The sequence below is a fragment of the Anolis carolinensis genome, chromosome 4, assembly GCF_035594765.1.
Source record: "Anolis carolinensis isolate JA03-04 chromosome 4, rAnoCar3.1.pri, whole genome shotgun sequence".
In the NCBI taxonomy this organism is placed as follows: domain Eukaryota; kingdom Metazoa; phylum Chordata; class Lepidosauria; order Squamata; family Dactyloidae; genus Anolis; species Anolis carolinensis.
The window spans coordinates 126374472-126392890 of record NC_085844.1 but is presented as its reverse complement, the minus strand read 5'-3'; the positions used below and the strand labels follow the sequence as shown (position 1 = coordinate 126392890).

The following is an 18419-nucleotide window of genomic DNA, read 5'->3' as shown; positions in this document are numbered from 1 at the left end:
GGCTGAGAAATACTTATGTGGAGACTGTGCAAAGTGGCATTGACTACGTCCTACACAAATATCTGGAAAAGGTCACATGTGTAGGTAACTCCATATTACCAGGATTCAAAGTTTACAAACAAAACATAAGTTACGTTTTCATGTAACTGCATTTGAAGAATCCATATTAGAAAACAGATTGAAGTTTGGAAAACTTACACAGTCCACATTTCATCTAAACTCTTTTGTAAGCATTCTTTCTCTACAAAACATGAAACTGGTATTGTTTGCATAAGAGGAGAAGGCTTAAAATCTAATTAGCAGAGAAGACAAATGCAATAGAGAAAGAAAAGAAGCCCAGGGCAGCATGAAGAAATATGTTTAAAAAAACAAACAGATAGTGGTATGATTTAAAGAAAGCCTTCCTCCTCTTAACATCTGAGCAGGCTCATACAGGGAGATAAAATCTTCCTATCAGTCTGTAGTCAAACTGTACAGGGCTTTAAATACTGTGAATTCTACCCAGAAATGTATCAGTAGTCAGTACATCAATTTCAATTGGGGAGTGGGAGCTTATACCTGTAACCAACTCCAGTCAGCAGCATGACCACAGTACTTTAAACCTGCTGAATCCAATCCAGATTTAATCAAGGCATGTGTTACCATGGCCAATTCTGATATCTTAAGAAAACACCATAGCTGGTGCACTAGTTTTAAGTGTGCAAATATACTTCTGGCCACTCAGACTTAAATCTAAATCCAGGAGTACATTCAAGCTGCAAACCTGAGATTTTATGGGAAATGTAACTGCATTCAGCACAGGCTGAATCTTTATTTCTATAGCTGCTTCAAAATGACAGGAATACCTTCATCTTTTTGGATTAAGTTTCCATTTGTGTACCCTTACAAATGGGAAGAAAAACTGTTTGTCATCTGCATACTGATGACACTGCATTCCAAAATTCTGGATGATCTTTCCCAAAGGTACATTTAAAACCACATGGAGGATAAAACCAAGCCTAGAGATACCCTACAGATCAACATACAGGAGATAGAACAGGAATCCCGTAATACCCCCTTCTGAATTCTCCCTCTCAAGAGGGCTGAAACTACTGTAGAACAGTAAGATGGCCTTGAAGAAAACCATAGTTTATAGTACTCAAAGCCATTGAAAGATGCAACACAAGCAATAGTTTCACACTCTCCCTGCCCAGGTCGCTGCATGGGTCATCTGTGCAGGTAACCAGCTATTTCAGTCCCATAGCCAGGCCTTCAGATAGAATGGAGTGGGTCTAGATCAGGCCTGCACAACCTGTGGCCCTCCAACTCCCTGAGCCTTAGCCAACTTGTTAAATGGTCAGGAATTCTGGGAGTTGAAGTTCAAAACACTTGAAGGGCCATAGGGTATAGATCAGTGGTTCTCAACCTGTGGATCCCCAGATGTTTTGGCCTACAACTCCCAAAAATCCCAGCCAATTTACCAGCTGTTAGGATTTCTGGGAGTTGAAGGCCAAAACATCTGGGGACCCACAGGTTGAGAACCACTGGTCTAGATAAACCATTTTATGCAGGAACCCCTAGAGCTGGCAGGCCACAATGCACTACAGAACCTTGCCTCCACAAAAAGAAATGTCAGAGACATGCCAGTAGTTATCTAGTGCAGCTGGGTTCAAGAAGAGCTTTTAGATGGGATGGAACCTTGTATTGTTTCAATGAGGCATTTACATACACACACCTTTATCTATTCAGTCAGTCTCCCTCTGGTTACTTTTATAAGCCAGGAAGGGCACAGGTCTAGCATACCATGGAAACTCTCACCTCTTCAGCAATCCTGTAGATATCTTTAAGCTACGTTAACATATACAATAGCATAGGCAAGCAGGAGCCAAGACTAAATATACTGGACCTATACTAACCACAGCATCAACCTTGGAGCAGATCTGAAAGATTTGATCGGTAAAAAGTCATGTCTTCCTAGTGCTCTGCCTGCTGTCTTGTGGGGCTGACTATCTGAGACAGATGTGCTGAATGACAATGTGCAAAAGGAATGGAGGCAGAAAGGGAAGTTTATCCACATTTCATAATTTCATGGACAGATCTGGGAGAACCTCATACAACACTAATCCTAGAATACTCAGAAAATATTTCATTTTTACCATTTAGACAACCATAATTTTTAAAACCCATATTATAAAAAAAAAAACTCCTGACTCTCATTACAATACTTATTGTTATAGTTTTGAAGTTGTTTATCTCATTTAAAAAAAACTATTATCAATACCAGTTTTAATTTTAAAAAATAGCACCAAGTTCTTTTTAATATCTTGTGAAAATTCCTGTAGATTATATGAACACCTTCATTTGACCATGTCCACATATCAGCTTTGAAGGAACGCACAACTGAGTAACAGTCACATCATGAAAGTGTTACTTGGGCAGGTCTCAGTGGGATCCATGCACGAGTAACCACAATGATGTATTGAAGGGTAAATGTTTAAACACATACAGAACCAAACTATGAGGCTTTTTAATACACTAAGTATGACAGAATGAAACATAGTCACATCCATAAGGTTATATTTTATTGTTATGGTAACTGATTTTCTAAAGAAACAAGGGGGTAGCAAAGTTGTTATGGCAATTGGAATGTTAAAAGCAGTCAAAAGCAGAAAATCAAAACACAGTGAACTTAAAATATAACATTGATGACTCAACCTTCAATCAACAGGCTTGCAGTTATTTTCTTTTATGTACATTTTCACTGGAAAGCAGTATTACTGTGTAAGTTTTAAGTGCCACAGAACACAAAAATATATATAATGTCTTCCAACGTAAAAGTGAATTCATTATTTGGGATTAATTATCTTTACATTCTAAAAGCAGTTCTTATTACATATATTACATTCATTTTGAGAGTTTTATTTATTTTTACACATCTAAATCATGATTTAGGCTGCATCATATATCTAATTCACTGTCCTAAAACTCCTCATGGGATTTTGGAAGACTAATAATTTCTTTGGCAAGCAAAAAAATTTAATGAGTGAAAAAATGCACACAATAGATAAGGACAATAATCTATTTTCCTTGTATACCGATCAGGAAGTGTATGATTGGACACGGTTCTACTTATTGCACATCGAAAGAATCTCCTTATCTCACTCTTCATTGAGAAGCTCAGAATAACATAGCATCCAATTTTTTTGCCAAACTCAACAATGGTTACTCTTGATCCTGGAAAGAAGTGACTCATGGGATGTGACAGAGTACTGTCCTGTTGTTCAGCATATAAATTACTTGGATGTTGGAATAGAGGGATGATTGTTAAATTTGCAGATGACTCCAAATTAGGAGGAGTAACAAATAACCCACTGGAAAGGGTTAGAATTTAAGAGAGCTGGGTGAAACTAACAAAATGAATTTCATCAGGGAAAGATTAAGATACTACACTTAAACAGAAAAAAATGAAATGCAAAATATAGGATTGGTGACTTGTTTAACAATAATACATATTAAAGAGTCTAGAACTCTTAGTTGGCTACAAGGTAAACGTGAGTCTGATAGCGCAGCAAAAAAGCCAGTATGATTCTAGAATGCATGAAAAGGAATATAGTGTCTAGATCAGTCCTGTACAACCTGGCAGTAGACAGGGGCCAAAATTAAAATAGGCTGAACTACTTTGGGCCAGAGATAGTGACCAAAGGACAAGAAGAAGGCAAGCCCCTTTGCCTTCCGTCCTGAGCCTTGCCCCGTTCCCACGTGTTGGGAACCTGTGTGAGACTGGCGAAGGGGCTTGCTTCCCCTTTTCTTGGCTCTTCAGCTGGCTGCCTTGGTCAGGCAAGCAACTGAAAGGCTGACTGACAAGGGGAAGCAAAGCTGCTTAACAAACCTCATGCAGTTCCCAACAGTTGGGAAAGGCACAAAGCTGGTGAAGGATTGTGGCTTTCTCCCTCAATTGTGGGGCTTCCTTCCCTTGTCTGCTTAACTGAGGCAGGAAGCAAAAAGATGAAAAGAAAGTGGAAGCCAAAGCCCTTCGGAACCTTCCTCATCCTCACAAGACTGGCAAAAGGGCAAAGAGGTTTGACTTTCCCTTATTTATTTGTCCTTCAGCTGCTTGCCTTGGTCAAGCAGGCAGGTAAAGGGCCAATGAACAAAGGGAAGTCAAGCCCCTTTGCCTGTGCATTACATTCACAGGGGTGTTGGTAATGTTGAGATATGTATTACATGCAATGAAGCATTACACTTGAGAAAATACGGTATTTGTTTCCTTGCTCAATTTCTTCCCCGTTACCACCAGAAATAACGGTGCTTCAGCAATGTTATCAGGACCCGTATGAAGGCTACTTGCAACCCCAAAAAACAGAAATCTGGAATCTGAGGACAGGAAATTATCTGCAACATTTTCTAGGAGACTACACCTCTAATTGCGACATACAGCACCTCCAAGTCAATATTCTGAAACAACATGTTATAATTATATCATCTATTGATTTCCCCTATATGCAGATGACATGGCACTTGACCACCAAAAACGTGCAGCTCTACAACTACAGTTGCAGACATGGAGTGATAAACTCAGTGAAAATTGACTTCAACTGAAAAGCAGAGTATCTGGAATGTGGCCTCCAAACTGGAAAAAACAATTCAAATTAATGGGCAAGTACTAAAGAAAGCCACCCAATTTAAGTACCTAGCGTCGCTGGTCTCCATAGATGGTGACACAATGCCAGATGTATGATCACAAATAAATGCAGCCTGGTTGAAATGGTGGCAAATTATTGGCATTCTGTGTGACTCAAAAATGCTTGAACAACTCAAAGTTAAGATCCACACTACAGTTGTTCGTGCAGTAGCCCTCTATGGGACAGAGGGCTGGCCAACAACAAAGAAATATGAACAAGCCCTTAACACGATGGAAATGAAAATGCTGAGATGGACACTTGGCTCAACACTTCTTGACCATATGTCAAATGATGACATCCATCAAAGCCTAGGAATAAAAGCAATCAGCAAGAAAATGCAGGAAGCAAGACTACGGTAGTATGGCCATGTTGTGAGCATCAGCAGCACAAATAGCACTACATTTGGAGATTGCAGGATGGTGACCACATGGATAGCCAAAGAAAAGATGGATGGACACCATCAAGGAAGACATACATGCTGCCAACCTGAGACCTGAGGATGCCCAAAACAAAGCCCTGTGGAAATGACAGTCACAATGCTAACCCTTCCATGGAAAAATAGCTTAGAAAGAAGAGACTGATTTCCCCTAGGTTTCCTGTTTTTCAATTCATTTTCTGTTCTTCTCTATCCTGATGGGAGGCAACTACCTCTGGTGACATGTAGCCATTATCAGACTTAAGAGATCTGCAACCTCACAAAATTAACTAGAAAAAGAAAGAACCTAATTGGAAGTGACCTCTGTGCATTCTGAGTAAAAACTGACATCCTGGGAGCCTCAAAAATATCTGGAGATTTGCATATTGTCCCAGCGCCATTCTTACCCTATCGATGTCCTGAACAATCTTAGTGTGCAGCTTTCTTCATCTTAACTACCCTGTCTTTTTTGTCTACCGAGTTGTTTTATACTCAATCTTTTCACTTTGCCTTCACAGCTTTTCATATCTCTAGGAGCTATGTTGTAATCCAAATATGCCCTTTCCTAGCCCTACTGCAAAATTCTGTCATTTAAATTTGACACTACCAAATTCTATCTAGCAGACAAAAATCTTCATGACAAATACTTTCTATTTCTTCTAAAGCATTTTTACCACTCTATCACTGAATTTCAGTGGTTTGGTGATGAAGGAGGGGGGGAGCATTGGCCCAAGGTGTAAAACAATCACACCTCTGCTAGCGTTTAATTCAGAATTTTAATTTATAATTAAAATTTTAATGTTCTAGATTTCAGATTTATCCAAAAACATGTAAAACCCAAATTTCAATGGAAACACCCCTGCAATACTATGTTTTCCCTTATGTAGACAATAAAAGTATCAGAGGGATTTAAAAAAAAATAACAAATCCTTAAGTATCTTTTCAGGAAAAGTCTATCTCCACTCTAATCACAGTATATTCCCACCTCTGTTTATTCCAAAATGCATGTGGACAATCTTTGGCTCTCCAAATGTTGATGGACAACAATGCCCAATTCTTATCGGTCTTAGCCAGCATAGCCAGTTCAAAGTCTCTCTGCCTTGTCCTATCCATGGACATACCATCAGAAGCTAGCGTGCACATAACATCACAAATATGATTAATATACATTCTGCAGGAATACCTGGTATCTATATCAAGGAGATATAGATTTGTTATCTACATATAACAAGTGCAGCAGATTCAGTGCAATATGAGCTTGTGGTAGAAACAAGAGAAAATACTCAGGATGCACTTGTAAAAAAGAAAAGTTGATTTTTTTTTGAAATCCATCTTGGAATAAAAATAAAAAGGTGCTAAAATCTTTCTGCCCCACTCCTGCTTTGCTGTGTGTTATTCAGAAAGGGAAAAGAAGATTTTTCACTCAGATGGGGAAAGGATGATCCTTCACATCACATCTCTCAGAAGGGGAGAGCATAATCCTTCACCCCACAAAGGGGCTGGAGAAATTGATTTAGCATCCTTTATATTTTTAACACTACTAGAAGGATATCTGCGGTGAGAAAACGAATGGAAGCAGGGAGACAGCACCATGCTGGATCAGCAGTGATGCACAGCAAAGCACATCTTCCTCCCCTTCCCCTTAATAGAACATGGAATAAAGGAGTCTCCTTTTCCCTTTATCATGATTATGCTATGCTATGAGAGGCAAAGTCTTCTAGAAAGTACCACCAGATGTTTGCAAACAAAGTCAAGGTCAGCATTCCAAAATCAAAGCACAAAGTCTAAACAATAACAGTTAAGGATAGTCCAAAGCTGTAATTTAAGTTCAATTATTAGAGTCAAGCTGGAGAATTACAGGATCAAGTCTGGAATAAACAATAGCCATGATACAAAAAGCCAAGAATCCTGGAGTACCATATATTTGTTCAGTCAATGAACAGCCATGTTGATTGCCATGACAAGCCTTCAGACTGAACCTCCTTATCCTAAGATTTCAGGTGTTGCTTGTTGAGAGTTCATTTGCTAATGTTGCAGATCTGCGAAACTCTGCACGCTCCTTTCTGCATTCTAAAACTAGCTGGTTCTGCTGTATTTGCCTCAGCTTACTCAGACTGCTGGGCAGAATCCATCACTGCTGAAGACTTATCCTCAAAATGATTGACCTAAGCTTGGGAGACTCCTGGGAGCTGATGCCTCTATCTCTGCCATTGGCCCCTCCTGCTACTCCTCGTCCTCACTGACTGAGCTGGCCATGACACCCTTCTGCAGCAAAGTTGAAGAGGATGAGATTTAGGTCTTTTAATTTTAGCAACTATACAACATCCTAGATGTTGTTCAGTACCAAGCGTCCATACACTGGTTCCACTCCTGAATGAAGCAAACCAGTGAGCACCAAAGTATTCCAGTTAAAATTTTAATTAATATGATAAAGAGCTCCATTACTGCATTTTTAGAGAATTAGCTCTCTTGCTCCAAAAACAGAATTGCTATTTTAAAATGTTAAATAATTTATAGATAACCAAAAGACAGACTCACCTTTGTAATGAGAATTCTGTATTTATCCAACAGTGCCTGGTTATCATGACATCCTGATAGCAACTGCCATACTTCAGCCCTTAATGCCTCTGGAATACCATTCTTTACCAACGAAGATAGTCCTTTTGGTCGTGAACTGAGGTTATTGTGCCTAAAATAATGTAATAATGAAATTTCCTTAAACACTGTAAATTTTAGCAACCACACATACAGATACACTCAATAGCAAGGCTGAACATTTAATCTGTTTTACAAAGATGAGGAACATTGAGACATCCAAATGTAGCTGAACTCCCACTTCTATCAGCCCCTGTGATGGGGGATTATGAGAATAAAATTTACCTTTATTTGGAAAGCCACAGGTTCCCATCCATGCATGATAGAGAATTAAGTAAGAGGTTCTATGAAATATTTTGCTGTGAAACTGGAAAGCTGGACTTTCATACATTTCCCATCTATCCTAGTTATGAAATCAAGAACATACAGTATGTAGAAGTCTGAGCTTTGGTTGTAGGCCTTTTGACCCTTAGATAAAGAAGCAATTTCAACTTATCATACTATAAAGTAGGGCGCCCTGAATACAGCAAAACCTTTTTCTGAGGAAACATATATCAAATTTAATCTTGATATTCAAAATCATTTTTTGACTAAGAAATTACTAAATGGGAAAGAGACGGGAATGAATGATGGTGTAACCAGGAAATCCTCAAATAAAGAAGACTACAGAGTATGCCAAAGAACAACTCAATGAGATCACATTACAAAAGAAACAAAATACTACATATAGCACTGGTTTTCCAGCATTAGAAGAGATATTCATAGCAAATCAATTTTCCTTTGTCAACCAATTACAAAAATGGTGTGCAAAACCAAAGTGTATAATAGTATTAAATCATCCTCAGCAGAGTCAGAAGACTCCAAACATCCTTACTAGCCATCAGTGCACTGAAAACTCTATTTGTATCAACATTCTACTATAATATGATTTGGCTGTGACATCTTAATTACTTCTTTAGTAAATCTCAGGGGTATCTTCCAAGAGAAGAGTAGATAAGGCAATCACATAAAGAACCCAGAGTAAGTGGTCTGTCTCCCCACTCTCTCCCTAGAGGAAAAACACAGTGGTATAGTATCTTACATTATCCATGAGCTCAGCATCTAGAGATTTGAGAATCCAGATTGAAACAGGGTTTTGTTTGTTTGTTTGTTTTGCTTGTGGCCAACTAGAGCCAAGCCGTGAAGCAGTCCAGAGGTAGCAGTGCAGGCTGTGGCATCAAGGTTCAGGCATTAGGAATGCATTCCTCCTGCTTTGACTGTGGAAGGCCCTATGTGCTCCTAGCAAGACGCAGGAAGAATGTGAACATAGTGCTCGGGGCTTGCTGCCATCGCTTCTGGAAAGAAATCCCAGCAAACATCTGGGAATTAGGGCTTCACTACTCCACTTCCCTTCTTCTTGGCTCATGGAAAACAATTCCACCAAAGGCTTGTCAGCGGAAGCAGCAGCAGGATGATGGTGATGATAATGCAGAAGCGTCAGAGGACTTACATCAATCATTTTGGACACTTGAAAAATTGAAAAAATGCTGCAGTGTCATCAGGCACAAGTGTTAAAGGACATGATTCTCAAGTACAAGCTTCTATGGAATGAAACTTTCATGTCATCTGAGGGATAACAGGATGTCTTCAAACACTGTAAGATTTATTTGATAATGACAAAGCTGTTTCTAATCAAAGCATCAGCTATTGTGAAGTCTCAACCATCAATGTCAGCCCTTGACCATCACAGATCCTGATCTCAGAATTATTGAGCCTATTCCAAAACGTCAACAGAATGAATGTGATGCTTTTGACATCTAAAGAATACAGAATATACTACAGAGACTGTATCACGTAACAACTAAAATATTTTCAACTCTTTACAGCAGAGCTTTCCAAACATTTCATGTTGGTGGCACTCTTTTTAGACATATATCATTTTGCAACACAGTAATGCAGTTTTACTAGCAAACAGGAGGTTAAACCTACCTCTTATAAGAAATACAGACACAAACTAAAATTGTAATAATGAAATATATGCAGATACAACATATCTCATTAATAATAATAATAATAATAATAATACTTTATTTATATCCTGCTCTATCTCCCCAATGGGGACAGTTAACAACATACAACGGCAAATATTCAATGCCGTAAAGTGTAACCAACAGTAAATACAACTACCATAAGTTAAACAATAACACTTTAAAACATCGACATCACACAATAATGGAACATTGCAATCTATTAAACACATTAAAATTACATTTCATTTATATTTTAAAAAATATGTGATTTGTAAGATAATAACATACATTTACAAGATTTTTGTCTTTTCTAGTTACGTTTGTGTGACGTACTGCAGTTGACAGATGAGTATGTCGCAACACACCGTTTGGAAAGCTCTGCATTATAGTATACTAGCTTAGGGACCCGGCAATGCCCGGGTTATTTGAAAAAAGGCTTTGAATGTTATGTATTCTGTTTGGGGTGGGTGAACTACAATTTCCAGAATCGTGGGTCAATCCTCCCCAAACCCTGCCAGTATTCAAAGTTGGCCATTTTGGGTCTGTGTACCAAGTGTGGTCCAGATCTGTTGTTGGCTGGTCATTGCCTGGCTGCAGTGCTTTCTGGATGGGGGTGAACTACTTACTACACTCCCAGATTCCCGGGGCAATTGTCCTGAAACATCTGTCAGTATCCACAGTAGACTATGTTGAATCTGTGTGCCAAGTGTGGTCCAGATCCATCGTTGGCTGGGTTCAGTGGTCTTTGGATACAGGTGAACTACAACTTCCATAATCAAGGCCCATTCCCACAAACACCTGTAGTATGTTCAGTTGGTCATGAGGCTTCTCTGTGCGAAGTTTGGATCTGGTCCATTGTCAGTGGGGGTCACTGTTTCTCTGGATACAGGTGAACTATGTCCCTTTTCCCCAAACTTGTCCAATATGTTCTGTTGATTATGGGGGCTCTGTGTGCCAAGTGTGGTCCTAGTCCATCATGAGTGGGGTTCAATTGCAGGTACACTATAAAACCCAGTATCTACTACTCCCAAATGTCAAGGCCAATTCCCCTCCAAACCCACCAGTATTCAAATCTGGGCATATCGGGTATGCAGTGCAAGTGTGGTCCAGACCCATCATTGTTTGGGTTCATAGCGTTCTGGGTGTAGGTGAACTACAACTCCTCTACATTCCCCGGTAGGAGTCACAGTGCTCTGACTTGATGCAGGGTGAATTACAACTTCCACCATGTGGAGTCAATCCCCCAAACTCCTCTAGTAAGTTTAGTTGCTGCTCAGTTCTGGTGTGTTTGTTATGCAGATTTGAAAGGGAAAGGCAGTAGGCAGGATCATGCAAATTTCACACCAATGGAGAACCCTGGGATGCCTGCCTGTGGTAGAGGAAAATGCAAAATCTAGGATGAAATGGCCCCCAAATGAAAGCATTCCTTGGGTGGTGGTCCGTAGTGTTTGGGAAGGACATTAGCAGGGGTTGAGGCTACATGTTCATGGTGTTCACTGTAACCTGCAATGTCAGTTGATGGAGTGACTTGGTGGCTCCTCAGCACTGGGAACTATAGCCTGTTTATGGAGGCCAGAGGCTGTCTGTGTGAGCAGACACTCATGCCACATACACACATACAGGTTTTCACTTTTATTACGGATATAGATATAGATATAGATATTGATATTATACTTCTTTGCAAAAACAGCCCCATGTTTATATATGGGACCTGGTGTTAGAATATATAGGTTCACCTTAGGATCACCGTAAGTGGGATAACTTGAAACAACAAGAACATATGATCTTATACAGTGTTCTCTTGCTACTTTGTGGTTTGCTTTTCGCGCCCTCACTGTTTCACGGGTTTTTAATGAACACTAAAATAATATTATAAATCAAAAAATTATGATTTACAGTGGTGGTAGTCTCAGTCGGGTGCAGGCAGCAGGGCGGAGAATATAGCACCCCTACTTTGCAGATTTTCACTTTTCGCGGGTGGTCCTGGAATGTAACCCCCGCAACAAGTGAGGGAACACTGTACAGGGAAAGGGAAATGTGGACCAGGTGGTATATGTGGACAGATAGGAACATACCATACAGTTATTTATTTATTTATATATCACTTTTCTCAACCCCAGGGGGGACTCAAAGCGGTTTAACAACATAGTAAATAGCAAAGATTCAATGCCTCACAACCATATAAAAGAAAGCATTACAAGTCTAAAATTAATACATACACCATATAAAAGCTAATTGAAACTATATAAATTATCAGGCATACCGTAAGACACTAAAACATTTAACATTAAGGTATTTAAAACATTTCATCGATCCCGTGGTTTCCTACAGTTGCTTACATATTGCAATCATTCATCGAATGCCTGCTTGCACAGCCAGGTTTTAAGCTGTTTTCTGAACGTCAGGAGGGAGGGGCCGATCTAATCTCTCTTGGGAGGGAGTTCAACAGCCGAGGCACCACCACCGAGAAGGCCTGTCTCTCATCCCAACCAATCACACCTGCAAAGGTGGCAGGACCAAGAGCAGGACTTCCCCGGCTGATCTTAATACTCTAACTGGTTGATAATGGGAGATGCGTTTGGACAGGTAAGCTGGGCAGGAACCATTTCTTAAATGTTCTAACACATTTAATTAAACAGAAGGATTTTGCTGCATAGAAATTGCAAAGTGTGCTGAAAAAGCATCCAAAACAAAAGGTAGTCCTTTCTTCTTTGATCTGGACAAATATATGAGGGGGGGGGGGGGTTTGTACACACTTTCTCCCCATTGACCAGGCTCACTAGTGCTGCCCAGCTATCTGTTTGTGTATATCGAAGGATACAACATGTGAATGCCACATGGATGGATGTGTATATGGCTCATAGCTAATTCCCTGGTTTAATTAGAAGAATCACCAATGCAAATCAGAACATGTATTCTAAGTTCATGTTTCTTTCTCACATGTGCAAACAGATTCAGAAGGGGGTGGCAGGATAAAAAAAATGGATTGAAAGTGTGGTGAAATATGGTATATTCAGGGAGTGACCACAATAGAATGGTCGGTGTGGGGGAAAAAGAAAGAGAAATCTCTTCCAAGAATGGTACTATCCCAACGTAAAAAGAAGCAAAATGATGTTTTAGATGCTTTTTCAGCACACTTTGCAATTTCTATGCAGCAAAATCCTTCTGTTTAATTAAATGTGTTTAGAGCAACATGCACTATGTGAAAATGCATTTGTCTGATAAATAGTTCCTTTCTGAGTAATAATAATAATAATAATAATAATAATAATAATTAAAAAGTTTATTTTTAACCCACACTCTCTCCCCAAAGGGATTCAGGGCAGCTTCCAAAAAAAAGATGGCAAACATTCAAAGCCTTGCTTCCAGGTTCCAGAGACTGCTATCCTGGGAAATTTGGTAAGCTTCTAGATATCTCCATATTGGGTTTCGGAGGCTAGATAGGGGTTTTTTGTGTGTGCATGCGGAAGATGTATTGGTAAACCTGCAGATTATGTGTGTCCTTCCCTATGTAAAGGTTTTCCCCTGACATTAAGTCTAGTCGTGTCCGACTCTGCGGAGTTGAGCTCATCTCCATTTCTAAGCCGAAGAGCCGGGGTTCTCATAGACATCTCCAAGGTCATGTGGCTGGCATGACTGCATGGGGTACAGTTAACTTCCCATTGGAGCAGTACCTATTGATCTAATCACATTTGCATGTTTTCGAACTGCTAGATCGATAGAAGCTGGGGCTAACAGCGGGAGCTTACCCCATTCCCCGGATTCAAACTGCCGACCTTTCTGTCAGAAAGTTCAGCAGCTCAGCAGTTTAACCCGCTGCACCACCAGGAGCTCCTTCATTAGCTCCCCATTTATCAACAGTCTTCCAATGTTTCCCTCAAGAAGTCAAATTGCTTCTGGCCTTGGCCTTGACACAGAATCTTTTTTCAGATATCGTTTCCTACCTTTGTGTTTTTGTTTTCAAATGTGATACACAAACAAAAGCACTGAACAAAGATCTTGTGTACAAAGTAAGTCCCAAATCTTTTTTTTAAAAATGGATAATTTTTAAAGCACATTATCTGCAACCATAAGTATAATAAACTACATTTAAATTAAAGCTGGTCTATTTAAAACATGTCTCAATGCCACAAAAAGAGATTGATGCAAATAAGAGGTACATCAGAAAAGTAATGAGACTGGCAACACTGTGCACAAGTCAACAATGCTGCCATTTATGTATTTACTAGCTTGGGGACCCGGTGGTGCCCGGGTTATTAGAAGAAGGCATTGTTTACTTTAGGATGTTAGGTAATATCACTGAAGTTTGGTCCACATCCATTGTCAGCTGGGTTCAGGGCTCTATGGATAAGGGTGAACTACAACTCCCAGATTCCCAGGCTGATCACCCCCAAACCCTGCCAGTATTCGCTGTAGGCCATGTTGGGTCTGTGTGCCACATTTGGTCCAGGTTCATTGTCAGCTGTGTTCAGGGCTCTCTGAATAAGAGTGAACTACAATTCCCAGATCCAAGGTCAATCACTCCTAAAACAGGCTTGTATGCACAGTTGACCATGTTGGGTCTGTGTGCCAAGTTTGGTCCAGATCTGATGTCAGAGTTCAGTGCTCTCTAGATAAGGATGAACTATAAGTCCCAAAATCAAGGTCCATTCCCACTCCCCCCTGCAGTATGTAATCCTTTACCCTGTTCAGCCTTATGACTGACCTGGAGTACTTCTGTCTTGTCTGGATTCAGTTTCAATTTGTTTGCCCTCATTCAGACCATCACAGCCACCAGGCACCTCCCTCTTCACATTGCAGTTAGGTTAACTTCTGCTGTAAACTCAGTAAAAGGTTGAACCTGATCTGGTTGCTACACAATGATTGCGAGTGTCTATGCTAATAATAATAATAATAATAATAATAATAATAATTACAACAACAACAACAACTTTATTCTTATAACCTGCCTCCATCTCCCCAAAGGGACTCGGGGCAGTTTACATGGGGACCAAGCCCGGCAGACAAGTATACAAGATATAAAAATAAAACACATAACAACAAAATGAATAAAAACAATTAAACCACAGAACAAAAGTATCAAAGTACATCAATGAGCATCAAGGAACCGAAAAGTGGGACAAACAAAATTGCAAGGGAAAGGGCAGGGCTTGTGCAAAATGCAAGACAATAGGACCAGGAATAGGAATAAAGTGCTGAATGCCAGGACAGTAAACATTTCCGACTGGGCGGTGATAAATTATGAGCTGACCTATTGTTCAAAGACACATTGAAACATCCATGTCTTCAAGTCTTTACGGAATGTGGACAGGGTGGGGGCTAATATGATTTCCCTGGGAGAAAGTTCCAGAGCCGGGGGGCCACCACCAAGAAGGCCCTCTCCCTCGTCCCCACTAACCGTACTTGTGAAGGAGGTGGAAGCAAGACAAGGGCCTCCCCGGCAAATCCAAGAGCCCATAGAGAGATACGCAATCACGAAGATAAGCAGGACCCGAACTGTTAAGGGCTTTATAGGTCATAACCTGCACTTTGAATTGAGATCGGAAGATTATTAGCAGCCAGTGAAGCTGCTTCAGCAGAGGCGTTGTCTGCTCCCTGTAGCTAGTGAAGTTGTGTTTGTGAGAAGTGTTACAAAATGGAAACGGTAGCCAAAAAGCCTCACAACTGAGCAGAAGGCTAATTGAAGGGATGTGTGTGTTGATCCTCTGAACCATTTCAAAAAGGAGACAGAATTTTTCAATCGTGTGATCATGGATTTTTGCGTACGACTCAGAGACCAAACGCCAAAGTCAGACGTGGCACACTGCACTGCACTCCCAAGAAAGTGAGAGTGAGTAAATCGAAAATCAAATTGATGCTCATTTGTTTTTGTTTTTTACAGTCAGGGGATTGTCCACAAGAAGTTTGTGACTCCAAGACTAATTGTCGATTAAACTTTTTTATTGGAAAGTGCTTGAAAAATTCAGAAAAAGAGTGGCATGTTTCCAACCAGGCACTGCATGCACTTGGATGCTGAACCACGGCAAAGCCCCATGACACACCGTAATTTCCATCACTGATTTTTTGGCAGAAAAACATTCCTGTGGTTTCCCAGCCTTAGTTAGCTGGATCTCAGTCCGCATGACTCCTTTTTATTCCTCCAGCTCAAAACCACCTGAAAGGATGCTATTTTGGTACGATGAATAATACCCAGAAGAGTGTTACTGATGAGCTGAAAGACATGCCAAAAGAAGCCTTCCAGTACTGTTACAAACAATGGAAACAACACCTCTGTCACTGTGGAACTGCACAAGGGAACTACTTTGAAGGGGATAACCTTGATTCGGACACAGAATAAAATTCATGGTTTAAAAAAAATCAGTCTCGTTACTTTTCTGTCACCTCTCCTATATCCAACTCATATCTTTTCACGTTCTTTTACAGGATGGTGGGGGTTTTATTCCTACTCTTACAAATCATTATATTCTAAATTATTCTTACCATCGTCCTAGTAGTTCTCCCCAGGAATACAAGATCTTCTCTGGGCAATCCTTTGATACATCACCAGTGCCACTGGAGAGTTCATTATCACTCTCTGTAGACAGAAATTGAGAAAAAAAAAACCAGACAGTGGCACCAGTGCCAATATAAATTCTGATCCTCATTCCATACTTTGTACAAATGAATGCAAGCTGAAAAACACACCTTAATAGACACATGTAAAATGAAAACAGAGACCTAAGAATCTTCCTTGAAGTTTATTTTCAAATATTATATCACATTTTCTCTAATACTGGAATAAAATAAAATGAAAAAGAAAAAGAGGCCTATGTTAACAAAAACATAGCAGTCCAGAAATCTGCAGGAAACTTTTGCTAACTTGTGGGCATGCAACTGCCTTCTCAGTCCAATTTGCAGATGAAGCAGCTAAAGAAGTCACAGAAGTTCAATTCAGTTGTTTATCATGCCATGCATACCTGAATCCTTGTTTCTGTCCCAAGGAAAATGAGATGGAATCAACAAAGAAGTCTAAAATAAACCATGGATTCCATCTCCATTAATATGGAAGGCAAAGACAGAAAAAGAAGGAAAAAAGGGACCAACATTTAGCTATTTTTTCACTGGGAAAAATGAGGAGCAAAGCTAGTCATACTGACTGAGTGCTGCAGGTGGCCACTGCAATTGTTGATGTCACATGAGGTCTGGTTATCCTGATATTATCTAATTATGCATGACCAGCAAAGTTGGGATGTATCCTAGTACCCACATTGGGGTCTTTATTTTCCACATGGGGGAAGATGACAAGAAAGCAAGACTGCATGCAGTTATCTCTGCTATAATAGGGATTTCACTCTGTCCAGTCTGTTCCTCATTATGCAGGTGACTGGGATGGGGCTGAAGGGTCACCAGGCAGTAGGGCACCCCAGCCTCTTTCCAGGCTGGGCTGGGACTGTTTACTAACTGAATAAGGCCCACATGCATGATTTCCCTCACCCTACTGCAAAATTTTAACCAATCTCTATTCCCAAGAACAGAATTCTTACAATCCTATTTGCTAGGTCTGAAATTCATGATCTTTGGGACCTGCAAACAGTCTGAGTTTGAAGAATTCTAATCTCCATTTTCTTTCTTATTACATTCTAGGAAGTTAACTCTTTAAGTGGAATTACTGGTCTGGGTGACTTACACACTCATTCTATCTATGTGTGCACAAAAGCACATGCAAAAGAGATGTCATTTGAATAGTTGCAGATTTAACATCTACAGGAATCCAGCATTAATCCTGTCTTAGAATATTTGCACTGTTTGCTGGAGGCTGCCATTGTTCTTTATTGTCAGGGAACAGAGAGATAGGTGACAGAACACATTTAGTGAATTATTGATTGTCAGTTGCTCTTCATAAATTTTTATCTCTCTATTTTAGGTACATTCTTAGCAAGTATATAACCAGTATATAACATTTAACCCATAGACTTATTGGAGCAGTTCATTTTACTCTTACCTTCTTCAGCATCCTCATCTTGCAGAGATGTTCGATCACTTGATGGACTTACAAGATCTTCTTGCATTTTTGAATCTCGGCGCAGACTCAAAACTTCATAAATCATGTCTCCGGTGTTTGCATTACTTTTTCCTTCACACTAGATTTGTAACAGTAAACATATTTCAGGACCTAAGTAGTTATTTCTTTGATCATTGTTAATACTGCAATTGTTCAATGGATTGTAGTTCTTTTGGGGTTTGTTTTTGTATAAGAATGAAATAATTTTTGAAAATAGAATATTTTTCAGTGCTGGAATCGTAGTGATTAAAATATAAGACTATAATAGTTTTACTCTACTTAGTTACTACTGCACTTCATTTAGAGCTTTATATTATTGAAATGTAAAAAGATATGGTGTGGAGGGAAAAAGAAATAAGAAAATTAGAAGAGTGAATTCATGTGAATCCAAGTTAGGTCTGGATAAGACCACCAGCATGGATGATCCACTCACAACCTGAGATAGTTACTCCTTCTGCTTTGGTTTTTAAGATCGGAATCTTTTAACCAATGTTGGCATTGTTGGCACCCATGGTGATTAAAATATCATAAATTCTCTAACTGCCTCCTATGTACATGGGATGAAGTTGGTGTCCATACATGGTAGGTGCATAGTGATATTGTGTATGTGTATTTACTTATATCTGTATGCATAGATACAGGGACTGATAGAAAGACATGTGGACACATGCACACTCAATTTGCTGAACTTCTTTTTA

The 18419-nt window shown here is 39.7% G+C and overlaps 1 protein-coding gene across 2 annotated transcripts in view; it reads right to left on the bottom strand.

Annotated features, from left to right (window-relative positions):
* The window catches only part of rabgap1l (RAB GTPase activating protein 1 like), a 186531-nt gene that overhangs the window by 136469 nt on the left and 31643 nt on the right, over positions 1-18419 (bottom strand). For both annotated transcript variants that reach the window (XM_062979417.1, XM_008108932.3), the window contains exons 10-12: positions 17662-17800; positions 16161-16254; positions 7615-7765 (exon numbers count right to left, since the gene is read on the bottom strand). In XM_062979417.1, coding sequence (XP_062835487.1) covers positions 7615-7765; positions 16161-16254; positions 17662-17800 — 384 coding nt within the window. The remainder of the gene's footprint in view (positions 1-7614; positions 7766-16160; positions 16255-17661; positions 17801-18419) is intronic.